Raw genomic sequence first — 23,997 nt, 5'->3', positions numbered from 1 at the left:
GGGTATAACACAGTTAAAAAATGAGCATATTAACCTCAACACGGTTCAGAAGTCCTGGGTTTCAGCCCAAGGGCCTGTACCTCTCCACCAGAGCATATTGCAGGTGCGTTGCCGGCGGGCGCCGCCAGAGGGCGCGCACGCACAGCTGCTTCTCCAACCACAGCGTCCCGGGGCGCTCTCTTTCCTCCTGTCTGTCACCCCAGCTTCCGCCGGAAGTGGCCGCCGTCAGTTGTTGTTCTTGGTAGCTGGGCTTGTTGCACCCGGTGGGTTTTCGGAGGCAGGAGCGGGAGCAGGAGACTCGAGCTTAAATACCGCATCAAGATGGACATTCTGAAGTCAGAGATTCTTCGGAAACGGCAGCTGGTGGAGGACAGGAACCTGTTGGTGGTGAGGATCCTGTGGTCATGAGGCTGTGTGTGGGGGAGATGCTGGGGTGATGGTACTCAGGGGATTTGGGGCAGGCATGGGGTAAACGTCAGCTCTGCCTTTCCCGGGGTGCACTTCACTCGGGGACCTCAGGATGGAAGCGTAGAGAACCCCAAAGTTCCCCTCCACACCTGTCGCCTGTACCGACTCACCTGCGGTTCTTCGATCGCCCCAATTCTTGCGATCGTTCACGTTTGTGGTCTTGCTAAGGGTCTGTGCCCCCTGGAACAGAGGAAAGGCAGTCTCAGAATTCTTAAAAAGTTATTTTCTACTGGTAAAACTCAGTGTTTTTATTTTGTCCCTCCTCTTCCCCAACACATGCAAAGTTCACAGGCCGTCCTGAATGATGGGCGGGCTCAGATTTTTAAGAGATATTAAAAACTAAAAAAGAGGAGGGACTTCCTTAAGTCCATCTCCATCAGTTTGAGTAGCGATATAGGCCACCACTTCTCAGAGCTTTTGCTCTCAGGACCCCTTTATGTTTTTAAACGTTATTGAGGATCCCAAAGCACCTTTGCTTATGTGTTATATCCATCAGGGTTTACCGAATAGATAGAAGGTAGACCGAGAAACTTTAAAAATATTTAAATATTTACCTCTCATTTGGGAAATACTGCTTCACTGAGTTATGCAGGTCTCCCAACCACTGACACCATTTCATTCATTATGCAAAATAAAAATCACATTATTTAATATTCACTGATCTCATGAGGTTTCTGTAAGCTCTTTAAGCACTAAGGAATCTGTCAAGTGCATGATGGCTTGACATGCATGACATCTAAGTCCCAGAACTTTTTTCATTTGAAAGTTGGGATTTTATCCCAGGCAACAAGTACAGTTGTTTTCTTGAGGTGATAGGCTCACTATGTTCAGTTTTGGGAAATTGACAAATGGTCAAGTCTAAATATAATTTGCTTTTGTTCATGACAAAGTGGTATTTCATAAAAAGGCAACTAGTTTAGCTTGCAGCTCAGTTGCACAATTGTTCTTCCTCCAGACAACCATCCTGCTTTGATGTGAATGAAATGTGCTGTATTCATACCTCCTAAGAATCAAGACTTAATAAAATTAATGGTTTTGCTATAGGTTGAGCATCCCTAATCCAAAAATCTGAAATCTGAAGTAATCCAAAGTCAAACCTTTTTGAGTGTCAACATGATGCCACAGTGGAAAATCCACGCCTGACCTCATGGAATTTTCAAAACAGGCACACTAAAAGTATTGTATAAAACTACCTTCAGTCTCTGTGTAAAGTGTGTATGAAACATATATGAATTTCCTGTTTTTAGGTCCCATCCACCAGACATTCCATTATGTATGTGCAACTGTTCTAGAATCAAAAAAAAAAAGAAATCAAAATGTTTCTGGTTTCCAAGCATTTTGAATCAGGAGCACCTGAGAGGTGGAGGCCGAACACATAGTGTGATCCTGTCTCAAACGACAAAAGACATCCCCAAAACCGAAAACAAAAACAAAATTGAGACTAGAAGTAACCTAGGTATTATGCAGTATGCTTCATATGTGATCTTATTTAATTTGTACAGCAACTCCTTTAACAATACTGGTACTCCTCTCTGCAGATGAGGAGACTGAAGCCAAGAGAAGTTACCTGAGTTATGGGACACAGCTAGCAGGAGATAAAGCATGGATTTGAACCCTAGTCTATCCCACTTCATAGTCTGCTCTGTTTTAGAGTTAGAATACTTACTTTTACTCATTTTATGAACATAGAACCAGTTTTGATAGGATTAATACAAGAAATGAAGCACTTGAAAATTAAATTAACATGTGTGACTTGTATTTTTCAAAGTGCTACATTATACTATCTTATTTGAACCTCACAACTCTAATTAGTGCCTAAGGTAGGTGTTACTATGCTGTTTTCGTGGATGATGAAGTTGAGACTTTTTGGTGGCTAGCCAGGATAGATCTCAAGTCTCAGACCACCTTGTGGGTGATTGCTATTGTACAATAGACACGCATCTTACATATTTGTGCACTGGGAGATAATCTTCTCACTTGTAGCTATATGATTTTACACAGGATCAGTTACCTTACAGCTTTTACCTTTCTAGATGATTGTGCTCATCAATAACTTTCCAACTTTTGCAGGTAAGGGTGGCTCACACCTGTAATCCTAGCTACTCGGGAGGCAGACATCAGGAGGATCTTGGCTCAAAGCCAGCCTGGGCAAATAGTTCTCGAGACCTTATCTTGAAAATACTCAACACAAAAACAGGGCTGGCAGTGTGGCTCAAGTGGTACAACACCTGCCTACCAAGCATGAGGCCCTGAGTTCAAGCCCCAGTGCTGTCAAAAAAAACCTCCAAACTTTCCAACTTTTTCACTGCTATATCCATAATAAGAAATTCATTTTAATATTTTGATCTGAGATAGTTATATAGATAGATAGACAGACAGAAAGATATATAGATATACTTCTGACTGGTCAGGGATCAATAAATAGTTTTCATTACCAAATCTGTAGCTGGTGGACTGTTTGTTGTTGTTGTTGTCATTTGGTGCTGGGGATGGAACACAGGGCCTTGCACATTCTAGGAAAGCACTGTACCACAGAGCAATCTCTAGCCCTTGCCCTTGGTTTTCAAGACAGGGTTTCACCATGTAGCTCAGGCTGGCCTTGAATTTACTATGTAGCCCATGGTTGCCTCAAACTCTCCATTCTTCTTTCTACCTCTATCTCCTGAGAGCTGGGATTACAGATGTGTGCCACCATATCTGATTTACTGTTCTTTTTCTTTATATCCAGCTTCTTAAAATAAATTCTAATTCTGTGCATTCTGACAAATGCATACACCTGTGTAACCCAGTCTTCATCCAGCTAGGTGTAGATTCACTCCTTATCATTTACTCCTTCTGCCTCTGTCATTACACTGTATCTACTCTAATCAGGGACATCAAATGACCTCCATGTCCGACGAATTCATCTGACAGTGATTGACATTGTTGACATGTCTTTTTTTTTTCCCCCTCACTCTTCTATGGGCATCTTGTACAACACAGCTTCCTGTTTTCCTTCTTCTTCTCAGGTTCTTGATCACCCTTACAGGCTGCTGCTGCTGCTGGGGGCAGGGGGGCCTTCCCTAAAGGGTTGTTTTCCGTAAAGTCCAGGTCTTGCCATTTTCCTTTCACACTGAGTATTTATTAAGTCTTGTATTCCCCTCTGTGGTGTGTGTTACTATTTGGATTGGAGGACCTAAACAGGGCCTTTGGTTAGATTTTAGACTATCCATCAGCTCTGTGAATTTTATATAAACTTTAGTGTGTATATGTGTATATGTCCCCTCTCTTCCCTCCCCTGCTTATGATGTTTAGAGGGATTTTTGGCTTAGAAAGAGCCAGAACTACTCATGTCTATACTGGTGACTGCCACCTCTCTGTGCTCCAGCTCTTGGGGATTGTTCCCATTTTTGTAGTTCTTTGAACTTGTCCTTTGGTATTCTGTCATCCTCTCCATTTTCTCTTTTGGTAGTAGTCAACAAGGAGCCTTTGAAAGCTTTCTGCCACAGAAAAGCAGTGCTATGGGGAGTGTTGCCATTGATACTGTATTTTGACATCTGCTACAAAGTGGATTCTTTTCCCTTCAACATTGTACTATGAAAATTTTCAAACATACAGAAAACATAAAAGAATTGTAGTGAACATCCATGTGTCTACAACCTACATTCTACAATTAAACCTACAATTAACATTTTGCTGCATTTATCACCTATCTCTCCATCTGTCCATCATTCTAACCATTCCATCAATCTGTCTAACAGTGCAGAAACTACATTCACTGCAGAATAGTCATATCAGGCAGAACATTTCAGGACAGATGATAGGATATTTTAAAAGCTTTTCTACAGTTTGACAGAAGGGTGTTCACATGCTAGTCACTACAGTATTTCAGCTACCATGAATTAATAGTAAAAAGCTGGTGCACCTTGTAAAATGACTAAAGATGAAGTGGCTCTGTCAGAATAGCAAAACTACATAAACAAGTGTTTTTCAGCTGCAGATAGGGAAATGAAAATAATTTATTGGCTGTTATGTAATCAGGTTCAGAGTATCAGCATGCTTTACCCTCAAACAATTTGTCTAACTTACCAATAAGCAGAGTTCAATGTTTGCTTCTACAGCTCTTTTTGAGTGTATGCAAAAACTTGGACCCTGGTATGAAGAAGTGCATAAATCTAGTTTGCTGTTTAATGGCTTTGGACAAATGTGGACACCTTTGTAACCCAATCTTCAAGGCTTATAGTGGTACCCTCAGTCCACTTTCTAGTTAGTCGCTGTCTCCATCACCCCTATAAGCAACCACTGTCTGCGTCTTCTCTGCCCTGGGTCTTACCTGCTCCAAACGTCACACAAATTGGATCACACTGTGTACTCTTTTATGTGGAGCATTTTGATAGAATAACGTTTTCAGTTTTAGTCATTTGGTGTGTGTGTCAGTTACTTATCCTTTTATTGCTAAAATAGAGTTCTGTTGTCTGAATGGACTCACTTTATCCATTCTCCTAGTGATGAGGATCTGGGCTGTTCCTATGATTTGGCTTTTATGAGTAAAGATTCCAAGAATCTTCTTGGAAGCAACACGTTTTCATTTCTCTTTGGAATTGTTAAATCATATGAGTATATATATATATACATATATGTTGAGTTTTAGAAAACACCACCAACCATGATCCGCATCCATCAGCAGTAGAAGAGGGTGGGCTTACACCCTTTGCCAGCAATTTGCGTTGTCAGTCTTTTTGGTGTAGAGGTACTTCATTGTGGTTTTAATTTGCATCTTCCAGTTAATTAACACTGTCAATCACTTTTTCTGTGGTTCTTAGCTATTTATGTTATCTTTGTGAAGTGTTAAAATTGTTTGCATATTTAAATGAGGTTAGTTTTTTTTTTAAATTAAGTTGAAGTTATGTATCCTGTATACCAGTCCTTTCATAGGTACATGATTTCCAGATATTTTCTTCCAGACTGTGGGGTATGTGTTCGTTTCCTTAGTAGTGTCTTTTTAATGAGCAAAAGGTTTTAATTTTGATAAAGCCCAGTTTTGTCAAAAAATGCTTTTTTGAATCAGGGCCTTGCTGCATCATCCAGGCTAGCCTTGATTTTGAAGTCCTCTTGCCTTTGCCTCTTGAATGCAGGGATTTAAGCATCATGCCCGGCTCCACTTTGTCAACTTTTTATGGTTATCCTGTTCTGCATCCTGTGTGGGAATATAAAATATTGCGATTAGTTGGAAAACAATTTGGCCATTAAACATACACCTGCCATATAATCTACCCATTCCACTTTTAGACATTTACTCAAGAGTAAATTGCAAAGATTATCTTCTAAAAGTTTATGGTTTTAAAAATAACTGGGAGGTTTTTATCTTTTTTGGTTTTGTTTTTGTTTTTAGGGGAGTTTTTTTTTTTTAATCTGACCCAGTTTTTTTTTTTCTTTGTATGCTCTAAGGTAGGGATTGTAGTTTATTGCTTATTGCTTTACTTATGGGTATTCACTTTACAATTTGTTGAAAGTATTTTTCTTTCCCTTTATATCTTTATTAAAAATTAAATAAATTATGTAAGTGTGGCTCCATTTTCTGGGTGCTATGTTCATTCCAGGGAGGTATTTATTGATTCTATGCCAGTGTCATACTGTCATGATTAATGTAGCATTTTGGTACATCTTAAAATCAGATCATGTAAATAATACCACCACTACTTTTTGTCTTTTCCTTCCCTTTTTTCCCTCTCTGTCACCCATTTCCTTTCTTGCTTCCCCTCACCCTTCCTCTCCCTCATTCTTCTAATTCTATTTGCCTGTGGAATTTTGTTTTTAAAGTAGCTTTGACATAGTAAACTATATGTATTTGACGTGTATAATTTGGTGAATTTTATGCATGTACACAGAGAAGAGAGGGAGCATACCCATGGTGCCCATAAGTGTCCTGTGCCTCCTTGTAATCTCTCCCTTGCCCCTCCCTGAATCTTTTTGTTTTGGTACTGGGGCTTGAATTCAGACCCTACACCTTGATCCACTCCACCAGCTGTTTTTGTGAAGGTCTTTTTTGAGATAGGGTCTTACAGAACTGTTTCCCCAGGCTGGTTTTGAACCTTGATCCTCCTGATCTCTGCTTCCTGAGTAGCTAGGTTTACAGATGTGAACCACTGGCACCCAGCCCTTGCCGAATCTTATCTCCACCCTGTCCATGGGCAGCTATTGAGCTGCTTTGGATTACTTTACATTATATGGCATTTTCTAGAACTTTATGAAATGGAATCATTTGGTATGTTCTCTGTCTTGCTTGCCTCTGTTATTTAGCCTCTTTTTTTTTTTTTTTTTTGAGATTCACTGACATCACTGAAAAATATATATCCTCTCTAACAGGATTCACTGATACTTTGTGATTTTCCACTTTGGAAAGTATTGTGTCTCTTTAAATTGTGTATATTCGTGTGCTCTATTATTTGGTATATACCAACATGTATGGAATATTGACCCTGCCTTATGATTTGTGATTTCACACATACTGTTTTACTTTGCATATCCAGGCTTTACATTGTTAGTTCTTGGTGTCTTTTTACAGGACTCCCGGTGGTGTTTTTATGCCATTTACATAAACACTAAAAATCTGAGTTTTATTTGAGGGAATGATGATTCTAAATTAATATTGAAAATCATGATTCTTTTTTTTGGGAGGGGAGGCAGTTCAGGGGTTCAAACTCAGGGCCTTAACTTGCTAGGCAAGCACTCTGCCACTTGAGTCATGCCACCAGCCTGCATGTTGTTTTTGACATTTGATTTATCATCCTTGGTAGGCAAACATTTCAAGTGATGTTGGAAAGTTTGTGCACTATGAATCCTTAGTTTTTTAATACAGAGAGTACAGCTTGGATAGAGTCCAAAAATAACATGTGTAAAGCAGCACTGTAGGGCTTCCCAAGGATTCCTGGATATTTTGAGATGGTCTGGGGCTTAAGTTTTATTGGGTGTATTCAGTGAAATTGAGACATGATAGTTGGAAATATTGTGAGTGGACCATGGACTCTGGCCTGGATAGTTCTATTACTTCCTACATATCAGCCCTTTTTGAGAGAACACTAATACATGCTTATCAACTTATTTATTTGAAATATAATGGTTATATTCTTACTACATAGTTAGAAGGAATAATTTGAGATGCTGGGGAGTCAAGAACTGTAGTTTGGAAGACTAGATCAGTACAAAGAATTTAAGGACCTGAGTTCTGGTCCTGGCTCTGTTACTCATCAGTCTTACTAAGTTTTTAGAATGTTACTTAACCTTTCTAATTTCCAGCTTTCTCAGGGGTATAAGTTATTTGCCACTGCCTTTGCCATGGTAGTTTGATATTCAGATGATACTATCAACTTCTAGTAATATCTTCATCTTTGTATTTGTAGAGCTGTTCTTGGCATATGGTAGGTAAGTTTATAAATGTTTTATTGAGTTAATTAACTTAAAAAAATTTTTATTCTGAAAGTTTTAAACATACACAAAAATGGAATTGTGTAATGAACTCTTATGTACCCTTTGCCCTAACCCATGTATCTCTAAAAAATGACGTCTTAATATTACCAAAATGTGAGCACATCCAACAAAAATTTAAAATTACTTCATTAATCTCATCAAACTCACATTCAGATATCCCCAGACAAATACATATGTGTATATATATTATATATGTAACAACATATATGTTTTTACAGTTGGTTTGACCAAATGTTATCTACACAAAATGGACTAACTACATTTGCTTATTATGACTTGTTTTCTTTTAATTGAGAACATTTCATTCCTCCAGCTCCTTCTGTTTTCCTCATATAATTAACTTGTTGGAGAAACTGGGATTCATTTTATACAGTATTCTGGATTTGTTTGTTTCCTGGTGTTGTCATTTAGCTTATTCCTCTTACCCTACATTTGTGGGGAAGAGTATTTCATAGATGATTCTGTGTCCTTTCTGTGATATTACATAGGAAGTGCATTACCTTTTACTAGTGCCAAGCTTAATCAGTGAATTCACATGTTGGCAACCCAGTCTTCTCATTAATAACCTCAAACTTTTCTTCTAGTTTTAGCATCTATTGACAATCACTGTCTAAGTGAATGAGCTTTGGAACTGAGGTAGTACATAATGGTGGGAGATATTACTGATGTTCTGTTAGTTTTACTCTCACTAAAGTTGGGCAGTATCTTTATTTGAGCAAAGTCATCAATGAAATATATCCACGAGGTAGAGTGGCATGTAATAACAAGCTTACCGATTAGACTGCAGATTTCACAGAGTATAAATAAACTAACATCTTTTTAACCACAGTAGATTTAGAGCTGTGCTATCTCTTAACATCAAATCATATTAAAACAAATGTCCTTGATTCACTAAGACCATTTTATATATAGATTATTTTAAGGATTGATATACTAAAATTCCAAGTGACAAAAAGAATTTAGAAACACTCTTACAGCTCTCTTATTAATGAGATTTCAGAAGGTGGATATATATGACATAATTTCTGTTTGTTTCTGTTAGGAGAAAATAAAGCATACTCCTTTGTGTGTTTCATAATCCATTATAGAAATCATCTTTGAACTCAAACATTAAGAAATTAAAATTTAAAAATGAACATTTGGCAAATATTGTTGGTTTCTTCTCTCTGCTATTAGCCACACCTATTAAAGTAATAGTTTAAGAAAAAAATACTTCAATATTTGTCACTCATCAGTATCCAGACCCACCGTGGGGAGGAGGGGTGGTAACAGGCACCCAAAGTGATTATCTGTGGAACCAAAAGACATTAAATTCTTGAAAAATTTAGGAGTGTTTTTGAAAGGTTTCTAAAAGCACTTGATGACTATGGGACATGAAATTTTGCCCAAAGACTTATCATTTACTTACTTGTTTTCTTTAAGGAAAATAAAAAATATTTCAAGCGAAGTGAACTTGCAAAAAAAGAAGAGGAAGCATATTTTGAGCGGTGTGGCTATAAGGTATGAATGCCATCTTTTATGTGAAATTGTGTATTTCTGAGTTTAAATTTATACAGCTTTTGTTAAATAACAAAATTATTGATCTCTGTTCAATTTATCAATGTTATACATTAGCCTATAAATGAGAAGCCATCTGGAGAGGTACGAGTTTTTAGTTTTTGCTTTTAAAAAAAAAAAAGAAATCTTGAATTCAGGAAAATACATGCATGACTTTTGGCTTGGAATGGTTTGGCTTTTTGTGGACAGCATGAAGTGGCTTGAGATCAAAGCTTGATTTTTTTTTTTTTAAATTAAGTCCTGAACCTGATACGCCTTACTTTCATTTCCACCACCACTCCTCTCCTCCACCTTTCCCGACAAAGATTTTAAAATACTTTATTTATTCACCCAGCAACAGTGATATTAGCAGTGGTCTTGTCCCTGCTTTCTCCTGAAAATTTTAAGTCATTGATTTTATGTTTGCATTATTGGTAATTTCTTTGGGGTCCTAAGTACCTCTGCCCAAAATATAGCACTATATACATTTATATGCTTTTATTGTATTAAGGGATAGCATTTCAGATACTGCTTTGTTGATGGTTAGAAAGTGTACCTTTGAAGTATTGTTTAAAAACAAATGAGTTTTTGGACAGGCTTTGTTTGTATGTTTGAGAAGCATGACTGAAATATCTTTGAAAGTACCTAGTTGATAATGTACTGGGGTTTTTATTGGGAGGAGTTAAAGGTTATAAGGTGGAGAAGTTATCTTTATTTTGAAAGGTGACTATATCTAGTTTAATTCACAGTTTTAAGGTTCTGTTGGAATAGTAAACTAAATCATAAATTTTAAATCAACTTTTTGCTTGTGAATCATCAATATAAAGTAATACTCTTGTGCATGTAATGGAAAAGGTTCTGGAAATTAGTTTGCGTGGCATAGAATTTCTAGAAGGAAGCATGAGGAATGCAAATGGTGTGTGCATATGCATTTGGCTTTATTCTGTAGGGTTGGGAAAGAGCAAGTATTAAAGACAAATAGAGTTCTGGTAGATTTTTTTAAAATCTGAAAGTTTATATTTGTATTTTCATTGTTTTCCATAAAGATACTGATTTCATTTGCTTTTAGTGTAGGAAATTAAAATAAGGCATATGTAAATAACCATTGAATAGATACCCAGAAAGAAGAGTATCCTATTTTGGTTGCCCAATGTTGTCTAACTTAAGCTTGATTTAGAATAAGAGTTATTTACCACAAGCCTAGTCTGCTGACTTGTTGCATTCTCAGATCTCTAAATTTGAACCTTTTCAACCTTTTGATAGGTTTGACACAGGGGTAGCTTTTGCCTTGTATAGATTATCTCAGTGATGTGCATAGGGTTTTTTTGCTTATGTAGAGGGAAGCAGGCAGCAAAGTAACTACAGTAGCGATATGGCCTGTAACTTTGAGTCCAGCTGACAAAATGTCTTAGTGGTCTGAGCTGCCAGTATAGAATTAAAAGTGCTTTTAGTTCTGAAGTTGGGAGAAATTCCTGCTTATGTGCTTGAAAAGTAAGCACAAGTTTTTGTTTCTGAAGGTGTTTTTAATATTTCCCTCTTGGTAGTGGTGACAATTTCTTTAATTCCATTATGGGAACTAGTTCCATTTCTAAGGCTTGGCGCTGTAGGTTCGTGTGAACTAAAATGTCATTTTTATCTTGAGTAGCATGAACAGAGGTGCCATTTTCATTATTTTTCTAAAGGATTTGTAATTCAGCTTGTGGGCCAGTTCTGCACAGTATTGAGAACTTTTCTACACAGCCAATAGCAATTTCTCCAGAAGGTGAAATGGTACTTCTTAAGAAGCAAAATGGGGAAAAGGCAGAGCCAGAAGCTTTACAGATTTCTGCTGCAGAGTCGTTCTTTCGTCTGCATCTTAAAGCGGAGCAACAGCTAGCCCTGTAACAGTTTTCTTGAGGAGAAGCAGATAGATTTTTAAAGGAAAAATGTACTACTTTAGAATCTGGGTGGAAAGTGAGTGCAGACTTCAGCACTATGGGTTTTGATTTTGGAAACCATTACAGTGATGTCACTCTTTCGTGGCAGGAATGCTCTCTCCTATGTGCATGCTTTCTACTTGTGATGTTCCTGAGATGGGTATGTCTGATTAGCTCTTAAAAGCATGTACAGTTATCATAAGCTCTTTCCTCATAGGAACGGTTAGAAAACCTTCAGTATTTACACATGCTTAAAATCTGTGAATAGCTAGGTTGATAGAATGACAAACATGAACTTTATTTTTAAAACTGAATTTCATTTCTTTTGGCTATTCATATAGATACAGCCAAAAGAGGAGGACCAGAAACCACTAACTTCATCTAATCCAGTGTTAGAACTTGAACTGGCAGAAGAAAAATTACCCATGACTCTTTCTAGGCAAGAGGTAAGTTTGTATGTGATTATTTTGTGGACAAAAAAGAATCTTTACAGTGTTTGAGCAAGTTACATGACACATAAGATGACTTACCTAAAAATCCTGTGTAGCCAGTTTTCTTCATGAGGTTCTAAATTAATGTCAGCTTCTTTTCTTTGTAGTATTTTTTTAAAGAGTGTATTATAAATTTTAAATAATAAGCACATACATTCTAAATAAATATAAATTCATGTATTCTAAACAATACTAAAGTTATTTTAAATAGTATAATTTTGTTTTGTATCTTCCTTTCCTTTACTGCTACATCTTCCCAGATTAAAATGTAGAGATTTACATAATTTTAATGGCTATATAGCTTGCACCATAATATTTTAAAAAAATATTAGAAATGGTTAGATAGAAATGTTTTTTAATCATTTTTTTTTACTGGTCTTTTAGATTGCTTCAGCATTTCTGTTATGCATAATACTAAGATGTACCAACATCATCACAAGCGTAATCATGTGGACTGTTTCCTCTAGAAAGGTTTCTAGAAGCATAATTTCTAGAGCAAAGAGTTAGTGTATTTTAAAGATTTCTTGTGCACAGTACCAAATGGCTTTGAAGATGTTACTTATGTACTCACCTGTAGTGTTGCCATACCCCGGTGAATACCAACCATTAGTTTATCAAAAAAAATTAGGATATCGATGTGATATACGAAATTCAAACTACATAGATGAATATATGCCAGAACATTTTCTCTTCTTCTTATCTTCTGTCCTTCGTATTCCCCCTGTTCCTCTGTTCCCTGTCAGTTCCCAGTCCTACTATTCAGTCATTCACTTATACAAGCATCAGTACAAAGGTGTACCTTTTCTTCCCTTTACTACAGATGAGATTCTATGCTTTTGTGCCTTGCTTTTTTTTACTTAAAAATATATTTTGAAGCCCATTTTCTGTTGGGTCGATTGTGTATGTGTACTGTATATGAAAATTTTTATCAGTAAATGTGTGACATTGGCAAGTTGCTCAAAGTTTCTTATTCTTGGTTTCCATTTGAATGAATGAGGATAATAGTAAGGGCTACCTAATGAGATTCTATGATTAAATGAGATAACATATGGAGGTGTTACATAAAGAGAATAGTGTTTAGAAGTAAGCTCGTTTCTAGTTGTATGCTATTACAAATAATGCTAAAGTGAACATCCTTTTACATTTACCTTGTTGCTTTTTTTGAACTTATCAATAAAACAGTTTCCTAGAATTATTGGTCAAAAGAGTGTATTCATGGGCTGGTGGAGTGGCTCAAGCAGTAAGAGTGCCTACCTAGCAAACATGAAGCCCTGAGTTCAAACCCCAGTACCACACTCTCTCTCTGTCTCTCTCACATTCTCTCTCTCTCTCTCTCTCTCTCTCTCTCTCTCTCACACACACACACACACACACACACACACACACAGAGCATTCATTTAATTTTTGATGGTATGTCAAATTATTCCACAAAGAAGCTCTGAGAGTTTACATTCTGCCTGTAAATTTATACAAGTACCATTTTTGTAGTGACTGTCACCTCCTTATTATAAAATGTTTGAGTCCTTATCAGTTTGAAAACAGTATTACTATTACTTTAATTTTTTGCCAAACTGATTGGTGAAAAGGTATATTGTTTTAATTTGCAACTTTCTATTAGTGATCATTAGAGTTAAAGATGTTTTCTTGGTCACTGATTTCTCTTTTTTGTGAATTGCTATTTCTCTAGTGTGAATTTGGTCTTCATTCATTTGTAAATCAACATGTCTGTGTGTTAGGTGCTAACTTATTTCCATAAGTATATATATTTCATGTGCGTATGGTACATGTTTGTTATTAGTCATTTGTTTTTGACATGCAAAAAATTTAAGTTTTTACACAATCATATCAAACATTTCTTTTTGTTAGGCTTTTAGGAACGAGTTAAAAAATGTTATTCTCCCACTATCTTTATGAGCTCTTATTTTATAGTTTTCCTTTATATTTTAATTAATTTTGTATCTAAAATGAGCATGAATTTTATAATTAGAAAAATATTTAAAACCTCATGTCAGATATTTTAGAGCTTTATTACTATTTGACTTAGAAAAAAGTTTTGTATATTAGAATTTACTGTATATCTATCTTTGAATACTGAAATGCTTGAACTAAAAGACAATACTTTTTCTTTCTTTTTTTTTCCTGTTTTGGGATACTGGGGATTGAACCCAGGGCCTTGCAATTGCTAGGCAAGCACTCTACATAGACAAAAATACTTTTAATAAGTTGCTCTTTTTGTGAGAGTCCAGATTGTTGCATCCTTGTTACTGATAAATAGTTGTATATCAATTAAATACTAAAAATAATGTAAAAAGATAGATTCTGTTCTCACTGAAGGAACATATATTGCCACAAGTAAAGAAGAACTCAGAAGTTTAAATCTTTTCATTGATGGACCTTTTGGTCTCTGTATCACTTTTTTTTTTTTTTTTTTTGGTATCTAAGTTTCTTTATTTAAAAAGTTAGAAAAATAGAATTCTTGCACTATTTTGAAGCCAGTTTGCTTCCTTCCCTTTAGGCAGAACCACTGTTGTATAATCCCAGATAGACAAGAACTATCCATTTAAGTGGATATCCAAAAATATTACATAGTTCTCATAATGGCCACAAATTTTAAGCAATATTCTAAGTGATAAGTAGCTCACTGTTTAGGTTCTTTTAATTTTGGTTGACTCTTTTGAGCAGTCATCTTTTAATCTTTGTGAGTCCTTAGCAGTCCATGTTTTGTACATGTCTGGTTGTGGATAGGGTTGAATAATAATTTTAGATATCTAAATCAGAAGATTAGCTGTTTTGTGTTTCTCACAGATTGACACATTATGGTAGTTTTTGTTTAGTTCTACAGTCCACATTTTAAGGATGGACACTGTAAAAAGGAAACCTTCAGAGGAACGATTATTGACCCTGGAAGCCACCATGTGAAAACTAGGTGAAGGAATGTGGAATACCTAGTAGAAGAGAAGAATTAGTAGAGACACTTTAAAAAAAATCATTTGAAGAGAGCTCTAAGTTTGGTAAAAGAGCAAGTTTCTCTGGTTTCATAAAATAGAACTAGGAAACAGAAGTTTGAGGCAGATAGATTTCAGTTTTGAGAAGCAACACATACATGTCCAAAAATGAGATAGGATATTTCATGAAGAGATGTGATTCTTGTCACTTATTACAAAGGGATCTAACAGGACAGTATTGAGGTCATTTCTGCATGCATGGATTGACTGTTGAATGATGATGTCTTAACATTTCCATTTTACTCCCATGCTTCTGTTAACCACCTTACAGTGGTTTCTAGGTATGTCACTGTTTTTGTTTGTTTTTTAAGTTGCAACAACCTTTTTACATTCTTAGTTATATTTTTTGTTTCTCTTTTTTTCAATGAAATATAACACATATATAGTGTATAAAACATATATGCAGTATAATGGACAATTACAAAATTAGAACCCATGAAGTCGAGTATTAACTGTTCGTCAAAAGCCCAGTGTACAATCATTCTATTCATGTCACTTTCTCCTCTGAGGGACCAGGTTTGGATTTTACAGTATTGCAGTGTCTGCTTTTTATTATGGTCTTGGAGTTATCAGCTGACTCCCAATTTTGATTTCCTTTGCTGCATCAATGCTATTCTTCTTTCCCATCTTAGTGTCCTACCTGTAACAGCTGTTATGGCCATTTAAGGTGTTAACTGTTCCTGGGAGATTAACTTACTTTTTTGCATCTACATTTCAAAACAAAGCATTTGGTCACCTAAAATATGTGTTAACAAGGAATTACTGTTGTCTTGATTTTTTTAAAAAAGTGGGCTAAGCAGTCATAATTAATGTGTAATGAGGGCCAAAAGTATATCCCCTTTCATACATTCAAACGAGTAAGGTTTTATGTGTGTGGGTCATACAAAATATGAATAGTTTCCATTAGGGCATTGCTTCATATTTGAATTGTAGATACACATCAGACCATTTTCTAGAAAGTATTCAGTAATAAAATTTATAACAGAATAGATTTTTAACTCAAATAATTTACTGTCTCTTTCACTCACATTTTTGTTTAGTATAAATTGAAATGATTAAAATACTTGGGGGTTTTATATTTCACTCAGAAATATGTATTTGGATAGTTAGATTAGCTTTATTAAACTCAGGTTTCAATTCTAAGGTAATATATGCAAGTTGTTTTGAGATGATTAGTGTTTTTCCTGTTTCAGTAAGTTAAGTTAAATAATTTACTGGGCATTCTTTTTATAGGTTATCAGAAGATTGAGAGAAAGAGGAGAACCGATTAGACTATTCGGAGAAACCGACTATGATGCTTTTCAACGTTTAAGAAAAATAGAGATCCTCACACCAGAAGTTAACAAGGTAAGAAGTCAGTACAAAGCTACAGAAATATCATTGTGCAACATAACCTGCAATGGTATGGCATTTGCTAATTGCATTATTAAGGTAAAACTGGAAAAATAAACTTGTCAGATTACAGCTGCCAAAGGCAGCTTTTCTTTAGTTTTACAAAAAGCTTGCATCTTAAATGTGTAGCTCAGTGCATTTTTGACAAATACAAGCATATAGCCACTGCCCTTATAAAGACATAGACTATCTTCACCACCCTAGAAAGTTGCCCAGCGCCCCTTCTTAGTCAGTCCCCAATCCCTCGTCCTCCACTGCGAAGCAACCACCTTTTCAAATTCTAACTCCACAGATAAATGTGACTTGTTCTAGTATCTCACATGGATACAGTCAGTGTGTGTGTCTGGTTTCTTTTGCTCAGCATAACATTTTGCAGCTCCATCCATGCTATCGTGGGTATCACTAGTTTCCTTTTTCTTGCCCAGTTATATTCAGTAATATGAATGTACCACATTTGTCTCTAGTTTTGGGTTAATATGAATAAAACCACTACGAACATTCATATATAAATCTTAGTTTTGAGAGCCATGTGCTTGCTAGGCAGGTGCTCTACCACTGGAACCAAGCCCCCAGCCCTTTTTTCTTTTAGGTTATTTTTCAGGTAAGGGTCTCACATTTTGGCTCATGGCCGGGCTTAGACCGTGATCCCTTCTACTTATGGCCTCCCGCATAACTGGGATCACAGGCCATCACAACTGGCTTATTTATTGAGATGGGGTCTTACTAACTTTTTGTCCAAACTAGCCCTAAACTATGATCCTCCAAGTCTTCTCTTCCGAGTACCTGGGATTATAGGCGTGTACCGAAAAACCTGGCTTTTCTATGTCTTTTCTGGGCCTGTTTTTTCTCTTGGGTGAATATGTTCTCTTAGGGAAATACCTAGAAGTGGAATTGCTGAATAATAAGAAGATATATACCTAACTTTATGAAAATGCCAGACATTTCTAAATGTCAGCATTAGTCTTTTTAATTTTAACTGATCTCTTGTATGTGTAGCAGTATCTGATTGTATTTGCATTTCCCTGATGACTAAAGATGGGTGATGAACCTCTTTATAAACTTACTTTTCTTTGTCCAGTTTTAAATCGGATTACTCCTTTTTATTAATGAATTTTAAGAGCTCCTTAAATATTCAAAATGTGTTTTGTAACTATTTTTTCTAATCTATGACTTACTTAGTCTCTTAATAGAGTTTTACTGAACAGATATTTAAATTTTTGTTTTTTTGAGACAGCACCTTGCTATGTAACCCAGGCTGTCCTCAAACTTCTTTTGATCTAATTGCCTTCCCTTCCCAAGTGCTGGATTACTGGCAAGCACCACTGTGCCTTATTTGTTGCTTGGCTTTAGAAGTTTTAAATTTTGATGAAGTTTGATTGACTAGCTTTCCCTTTTATTGTTTTTGCTTTTTGTGTTATGCTTAAGAAATCTTTGAATATTCTTTTGTATTTTCTTCTAGAAGTTTAATAGTTTTAATTTTGTTTTTTTAATGGAGTTAGTGGGGTTTGAACTCAGGGCCTGACATTTGCTAGGCAGAAGCTCTACCACTTGAGCCACGCTCTCAACTCTTTCTGCTTTAAGTATTTTTCAGATAGGGTCCTTTGTTTATGTCTGGGCCAGCCTGGACCGATCCTCCTATTTATGCTTCCTGCATAGCCAGGGTGACAAGCATGTGTCACCACACTCAGCTTTTTATTGTTTGAAATGGGTCTGTCAAACATTTTGCTTGGACTAACTTCAAAATTTGATCCTCCCAACCTCTGCCTCTAGACTAGTTCACGTTCTGGCTTGCTCATGTTTTAAAAAGAGTGTTTCACTTTGATTATATAGCTCTATAAATATCAATTATAATGTTTTTCATAACATCTATGACCTCATTAACTATTATCTAACTGATTACCTATGGCTGTATAACAGCCCATCCCAAAACTTAGTAATATAAAACAATTTATTAGTGTAGAATCTTTTTTGGTTATTTTTAACTTACCAAATTACTGAATAATTTGAGATAATTTATCACCTCTCTCACTTTTGTGGTTTGATTGGACTAAACTTGGCAAATTTTGTTGTGGTCTTTGATATGACTGGAGTCAAATGAAAGCTATGTTTGAAGTCATCTATAGACTCCTCTGCACTGGTCCTTAAAGTGGTACTCAACTTAGTTGGATCTCATCTGGTGTGGCGGGAATGGCTAAATGCTGGCCAGGCACCTCTTTCCCTATTGTGTTTGCTACCTTGGGCTTCCTGACTGTTTTCCTTATTTGTTGCTAAGCCATATTCATGCCTTGCTTCTCAGCATTGCCACTCCAGCCCCATGGCACTAATAGTTGCTGAACACCTTTGGCCTCTATATCTATAATGATCATTTTTCCTGTGCCTGCTCTGATTCTTTTATGCCTCTGTTGAAATCTTGTCATTTTTCTTTCAGGTGCAATTCAAAGATTACATTTCTTCTCTAAACCTATCCATGGCCCCAGTCAGAAGTAATTGCTTCCTTCTCTGTGCTCCTATAATAAAATTCTTAATGCATTTAGAATATTTCACTAGTATTAGAATTTTGTGCCTATTTATGTCTTCCTGTTGGGCAAGGGCTGTTTTGTTTTGATATGTCAAGTCTAGTGCCTTGCATATAGAGGTTTTGAAGAAAGAGTACAGGAGCAAATGGTCTGGATTATAATTATTAGTTAAGTGACCAGTGATAAGTGTTTTCATTCACTAGAGCCTTACAGTTATCAGTCATCATTTGTAAAGTATAGGCAATGATATCTGGCTCATTGGGATAGTTGGAGAATTAAATGGAATTATCTTTTGGAGCCCTTTGCCTTATACATTGTATATAGCAAGTATTCAGTCAGTTTTCGATAAGTTAAAAGTGTTTTGAGTTGAGTGTTTCTCTTCAATGTTTATGAAAGGACAGTAGAAAATGATTTAATACAAGAACATTAAGAGTTAGCAGGTATGCTACAGCAACTGTTGAAAGTGTACTGTGCATTTATTAGCTCATTTAAATGACTTCATGTTTGCAAGTCCTTTGTAATAGTGAATGTTAAATAAAATAAAAATATAACTCTTATGACAACATAGTAGATGGCACTTTACAGATGAGACAACTGAGTCATACAGGGGTAAAGTATCCAAGAGCCAATAAGTAGCCAGGATTTGAAGTTAGATAGTCTTTGCTCTCAACTACTACATGACAACCATCTCATAGCCACGGTTCCATGCTCTTAAACCTCATACTTGTTCTTGTTCATCTTGAGGAAATGGAACCTCCCATTTCTTCCTTAAGTAGTCTCCAGTGGATATGCATGGAATGTGGAATTTGCCACTTTGTTAGAAACAAAGTTGATAGCCTAGCACATAGATGAGACATCAGCTTTGTTCCATGGACATTTCTGAATATCTAAGAGTCCAGAGTAGTAGAAATGAGGCTAGACATGTTAAGTGAACTGGGAAGATGGAGGATTCCAGTGGAGACCTGGTCACTTTTCACTTTCACTTTCACTAAGCCTTGGTAGAAAGTTATATCATTTATGAATGATCAAAGTTGGGTTTGTTATTCACATTGTTTTTGTTGTTGTTGTTGTTGTTTTTTGCCATCAGACTGGGCATTGTGCATACATTCATTCCTTTAATCAAAACATGTTTATAAAAATTAACTTTGAGTGGCAATGATGATACTATTATTGTTAGTATAATATATTGATGTTATTTGAATTCCTAGTTTTGCCAAGTTCTTAACTCCTTGTGGAAAAAAAATGAAATATACTTATTGAAAAATCAAATGTGAAACATGAGTGAAATTTCATAATAGGTATGCTTCTTTTTTTGTCTTTCTTAGGGCTTGAGGAATGATCTGAAAGCAGCTTTGGATAAAATCGATCAACAGTACCTCAATGAGATTGTGGGTGGTCAGGAACCTGGAGAGGAAGACACACAGAATGATCTGAAAGTTCATGAAGAAAATACCACCATTGAAGAGTTAGAGGTAATCCCTACATTCAGCCTACACATTCTCTATCAACTCTTCTCCCCAGGAGCAGATGGCTAAGCTGATCTAAGTGTAAAAACCCTTTTGTTTCCTGCCTCGGTTTGTTTGTTCTTCTCTTTCTCATTCACTCATACTCTTCTATTTCACACCTTCATAAGCAGTCCATCTTTGATGTGCATCATTTTATTTGTTGGTGTTCATGCCTGCTGTGTTTTATATATGTGTATTTTTGATTTATATAAATGATGATAGTCTTTACTTTCAGTTTTCTTTTCACTTCATACTGTTTTCAGATCCATCCTTGCTGCTTTAGGTAGATTTAATCCTTTGCTTTTAATTGCTATATATTATGGCATTTACTATATTTTACTTTTGTTCTCCCAGAGTGATGAATAGCTGGATTATTCTTAGCTCCTCCTTAATGATTTATATATTTAAATGTGTATTTAACTTGGTTAAGTGCCACCAAGTTGCTCTCTGGCATGGCTGTCCCAGTCTACATCCCCACCAGCAGCATATGAGAGGCTGTGTCCTTACACCATTGCCAATATGTGGCAGTGTCTAGCTTGCCAATTTTGCCATTATGTTGAATGTGGGGTGGTATGTGGAATCTTAATTAAAAAGCAGTATTGTATTGTGTCAGGGTCTAGTATGTAAAAAATAGGGCTTAAAATTTTAAATGCTTAATTCAGCACAAGTGGTTATTTTTCTCTTTCCTTTCGTGGTTTGTAATACTGGGATCATAGTTGAGAAGGATGTCATTTTAATTCCCAGCCTCCCCCATCACCTTTCTAAGGTGGTCCCTAAATTTTATTGAAATAACTGGCAGAGGCAGCCAGTTGTTTCCCTTTCTTTCTTCCCTCCTTGTCATTGTCCCTCCCTCCCTCCTTTCATTCCTCCTTCCCTTCTTTGTTTCTCTTCTCTCTTGTTTCTTTTTTTTACAGCTTTATTGAGATATAAGCATACCATATGGATTTACCCATTTAAAGTATACAATTCAGTGGTTTTAATAATATTCACAAAGTGCAATCATCACAATCTAATTTTAGAATATTTTTGTTCTCCTAGAGAAGTCTCATGTCTCATCTTTTGTCTTTTGATTCATAAAAGATAGCGTGCTCTCTAAATATAGGTGGCAAGTCAGTGTCTGGGTTTTTTGGGTTTTCTTTCCTAACTTGTCTAGAAACTCCCAGATTTTTAAATATAAATTGAATAATTTATGTGGCAAAGAGCCTTGTTTAGCCTGGTATTGGTCACATGTTTATATACATTAGGTTGTCACTGTGTGCTAGTGAACAGAAGTGTGCTTTTCTTTAGGCACTGGGGGAGTCACTGGGGAAAGGCGATGATCACAAAGACATGGACATCATCACCAAATTCTTGAAGGTGTGTATCACAGGCAAAGGGAAAAGGGCATTTTGAATGTTTAAAGCCATTTTTTGAATTATCTGGACAGGGAAATTCTCACTAAATGCTGTGTGTGTGCTATGTTATGATGCCAGTATGCACTTGAAAGTAGCAGTTCATGAAAGAAAATTGGTATTTACTTTCTTAGTTGCACTTTTCTTGAAAGTTGGCTTAGTAATGTAAGTACATAGAAAAGAATCCCAACAGCAGAATGAACAAGAAGTTTGGAGGAATTTTCTAGTTTTTGAAAACACCCTAGCAAGGAGTGCAATGGAGGGTTTACAGAAGCTTTATGAGAGGGTGATGAAAGTAAAGAAAGGGCATTGGCAGTGCAAAAAGTGCACATAACCTTTCAAACCTTTCAAAGTAGGTTTATTTCCTACTTCTACATCTAGTTGCCTTTTTTTGTTATGATTTGCTAATTCCATCTTTGTTGTCAACATTTCTCTCTTTAGTGGTCTAGGTAGGGCTTGGGTAAATCCCGGGATCACTTAAATGTTATTTCACAAACTATTTGGGTTCAGACTTAAGAGATTTAAACGCAAGGAATGCTTTTATTTGTATTTAAAATTTAAACACATGATTTCAGTCATTAAGATTCTGAAATATATTGAGGATATGGTGAAGAACTAGATAGCATGGGCTCTGGTATGAACTCAACTTTCCTCTTTGAGTGGTGGCCTCTCCTCACATAGCTGTGCATAGAGGAGTGTGTCATTGGTCTTCACTGTTGCCTACCCCTGGAAAGGGTTCCAGTTATGCAGTTAAACCCAGGGACTGATTAAATATCACAGTGCCGTGATATTTGGTATCATGATACCATGATATATGGTATCGTGGATGATAAATCCAGATTGGATGAATTTTAAGTAAAAATACAGTAAAATCTTATTTTAATCAAATAGCTAGGAATGGTTGACTATTTCAATTAACCAGCATGTTTACCTTAAGGATGATAGTGTACTGTTTGTGTTAGAGAGCTTTTGCACTTCCTTAAACCACTGGGTGGCATTGTTGTCTCAGTTTACCCATTCTTTCAACAGTTCCTTCTTGGTGTTTGGGCTAAAGAATTGAATGCCAGAGAAGATTATGTAAAACGCAGTGTGCAAGGTAAACTGAACAGTGCTACTCAGAAACAGACTGAGTCCTATCTCAGACCGCTTTTCAGAAAACTCCGAAAAAGGGTGAGGCTTCAAATGCTTTTATCAACCAACTCTTAAAAATTAGGATATATAGATGTAGAATAAATGCTGCTTTTCCCTACACATAGTGGCTGTCAAAGTTGTTATGCTTTTTTCTCTTTTCCAGAATCTTCCTGCTGATATTAAAGAATCAATCACAGATATTATTAAATTCATGCTGCAGAGAGAATATGTGAAGGTACATTATTATGCACTACATTTTAATTATTATGAGTAGGTCTAGGTAATATATATAATATGTTCATTTGGGATGGGAGGATTTTACATAGTATACTTAAGAATAAATTTGAAGTGAACATCAATAAAACAGAAAAAAGTTTTATTTTCTATTGTTTTCTCAGCATTATTGTTAGGCACTGAATAACAAATGTTCAGACTACAACTTTTTGTGTGCTGCTGCTACATGCTAGGCAAGAGCTCTAACAATTGAACTGTCCCCCTAGCCCTCTTAGTCATTTTTAGAGTAGGTTGAAAGGTTATTCAGAGGATGAGCTGTATGTAGGCAGTGTTCATTTTTATGAATGGGATTGAATTTCAAAGTTTATAAATGGTTGATTATGGCTTGGAATGAATTCTCCCATAGAAACAGTGTTATATAGATGTGCTTCCCAGACCAGTTATAAAAGGCCATTTAATCTATAATATAGCTGAACTATTGTGCTGATGATACAGTGGAATTTAACCACACTTTGTAATAGTTTCTATGGGAAAATGGTCTATGGAAGGCTTCCAGGATTCTTCTCTCCCATTAGTATTGCAACAGTAGCTGACCCCTCGGGCTGTTTTCACTCCAATGTCTTTGTTCCTGCATGGGCTCTGGAAGAGGTGGCAGAGGGATAAGTGTCCTGGTATTCGGGGCTTCTGGGGGAGAGTTTTGAAGGGGGCAATGGAGGACAGGCAGTTGGTAAAGGGGCAAGGAGAGAAGGGCCCAATGCATCAGTACTGGGGAGTGGAGATGGGGACAGAGTTTGCAGAGGGAACTTCTAGTGGCTGTGCATCCCAAGAGGCTAGGAGTAGAGGACTTCAGGGTAGCAATCCTGGTGACAGTACCAGAGCACTAGGAAAGGGAAGAAGGTTCTGCTGTGTTCCTGGGGGACTGGATGGTTTATTTGATTGAAGCTT

The 23,997-nt window shown here is 36.4% G+C and overlaps 1 protein-coding gene across 2 annotated transcripts in view; it reads left to right on the top strand.

Moving 5' to 3' along the window:
- The first annotated feature begins 204 nt into the window (after positions 1–204).
- The window catches only part of Prpf18 (pre-mRNA processing factor 18), a 37,994-nt gene continuing 14,201 nt past the window's right edge, over positions 205–23,997 (top strand). Inside the window, exons 1-9 of one of the 2 annotated variants that reach the window (XM_020169238.2) lie at positions 205–387; positions 9,358–9,435; positions 9,550–9,576; positions 11,729–11,833; positions 16,117–16,230; positions 20,117–20,263; positions 21,584–21,652; positions 22,717–22,857; positions 22,982–23,053. In XM_020169238.2, the coding sequence (XP_020024827.1) occupies positions 322–387; positions 9,358–9,435; positions 9,550–9,576; positions 11,729–11,833; positions 16,117–16,230; positions 20,117–20,263; positions 21,584–21,652; positions 22,717–22,857; positions 22,982–23,053 (819 nt within the window). In that variant the 5' untranslated portion in view covers positions 205–321. The remainder of the gene's footprint in view (positions 388–9,357; positions 9,436–9,549; positions 9,577–11,728; positions 11,834–16,116; positions 16,231–20,116; positions 20,264–21,583; positions 21,653–22,716; positions 22,858–22,981; positions 23,054–23,997) is intronic. The other variant, XM_020169239.2, reaches the window with a different exon arrangement.

The sequence above is a fragment of the Castor canadensis genome, chromosome 15 (genome assembly GCF_047511655.1).
Source record: "Castor canadensis chromosome 15, mCasCan1.hap1v2, whole genome shotgun sequence".
NCBI classification, from domain to species: domain Eukaryota; kingdom Metazoa; phylum Chordata; class Mammalia; order Rodentia; family Castoridae; genus Castor; species Castor canadensis.
The sequence above is the reverse complement of the archived record's forward strand: the minus strand, read 5'-3'. Positions and strand labels throughout refer to the sequence as shown.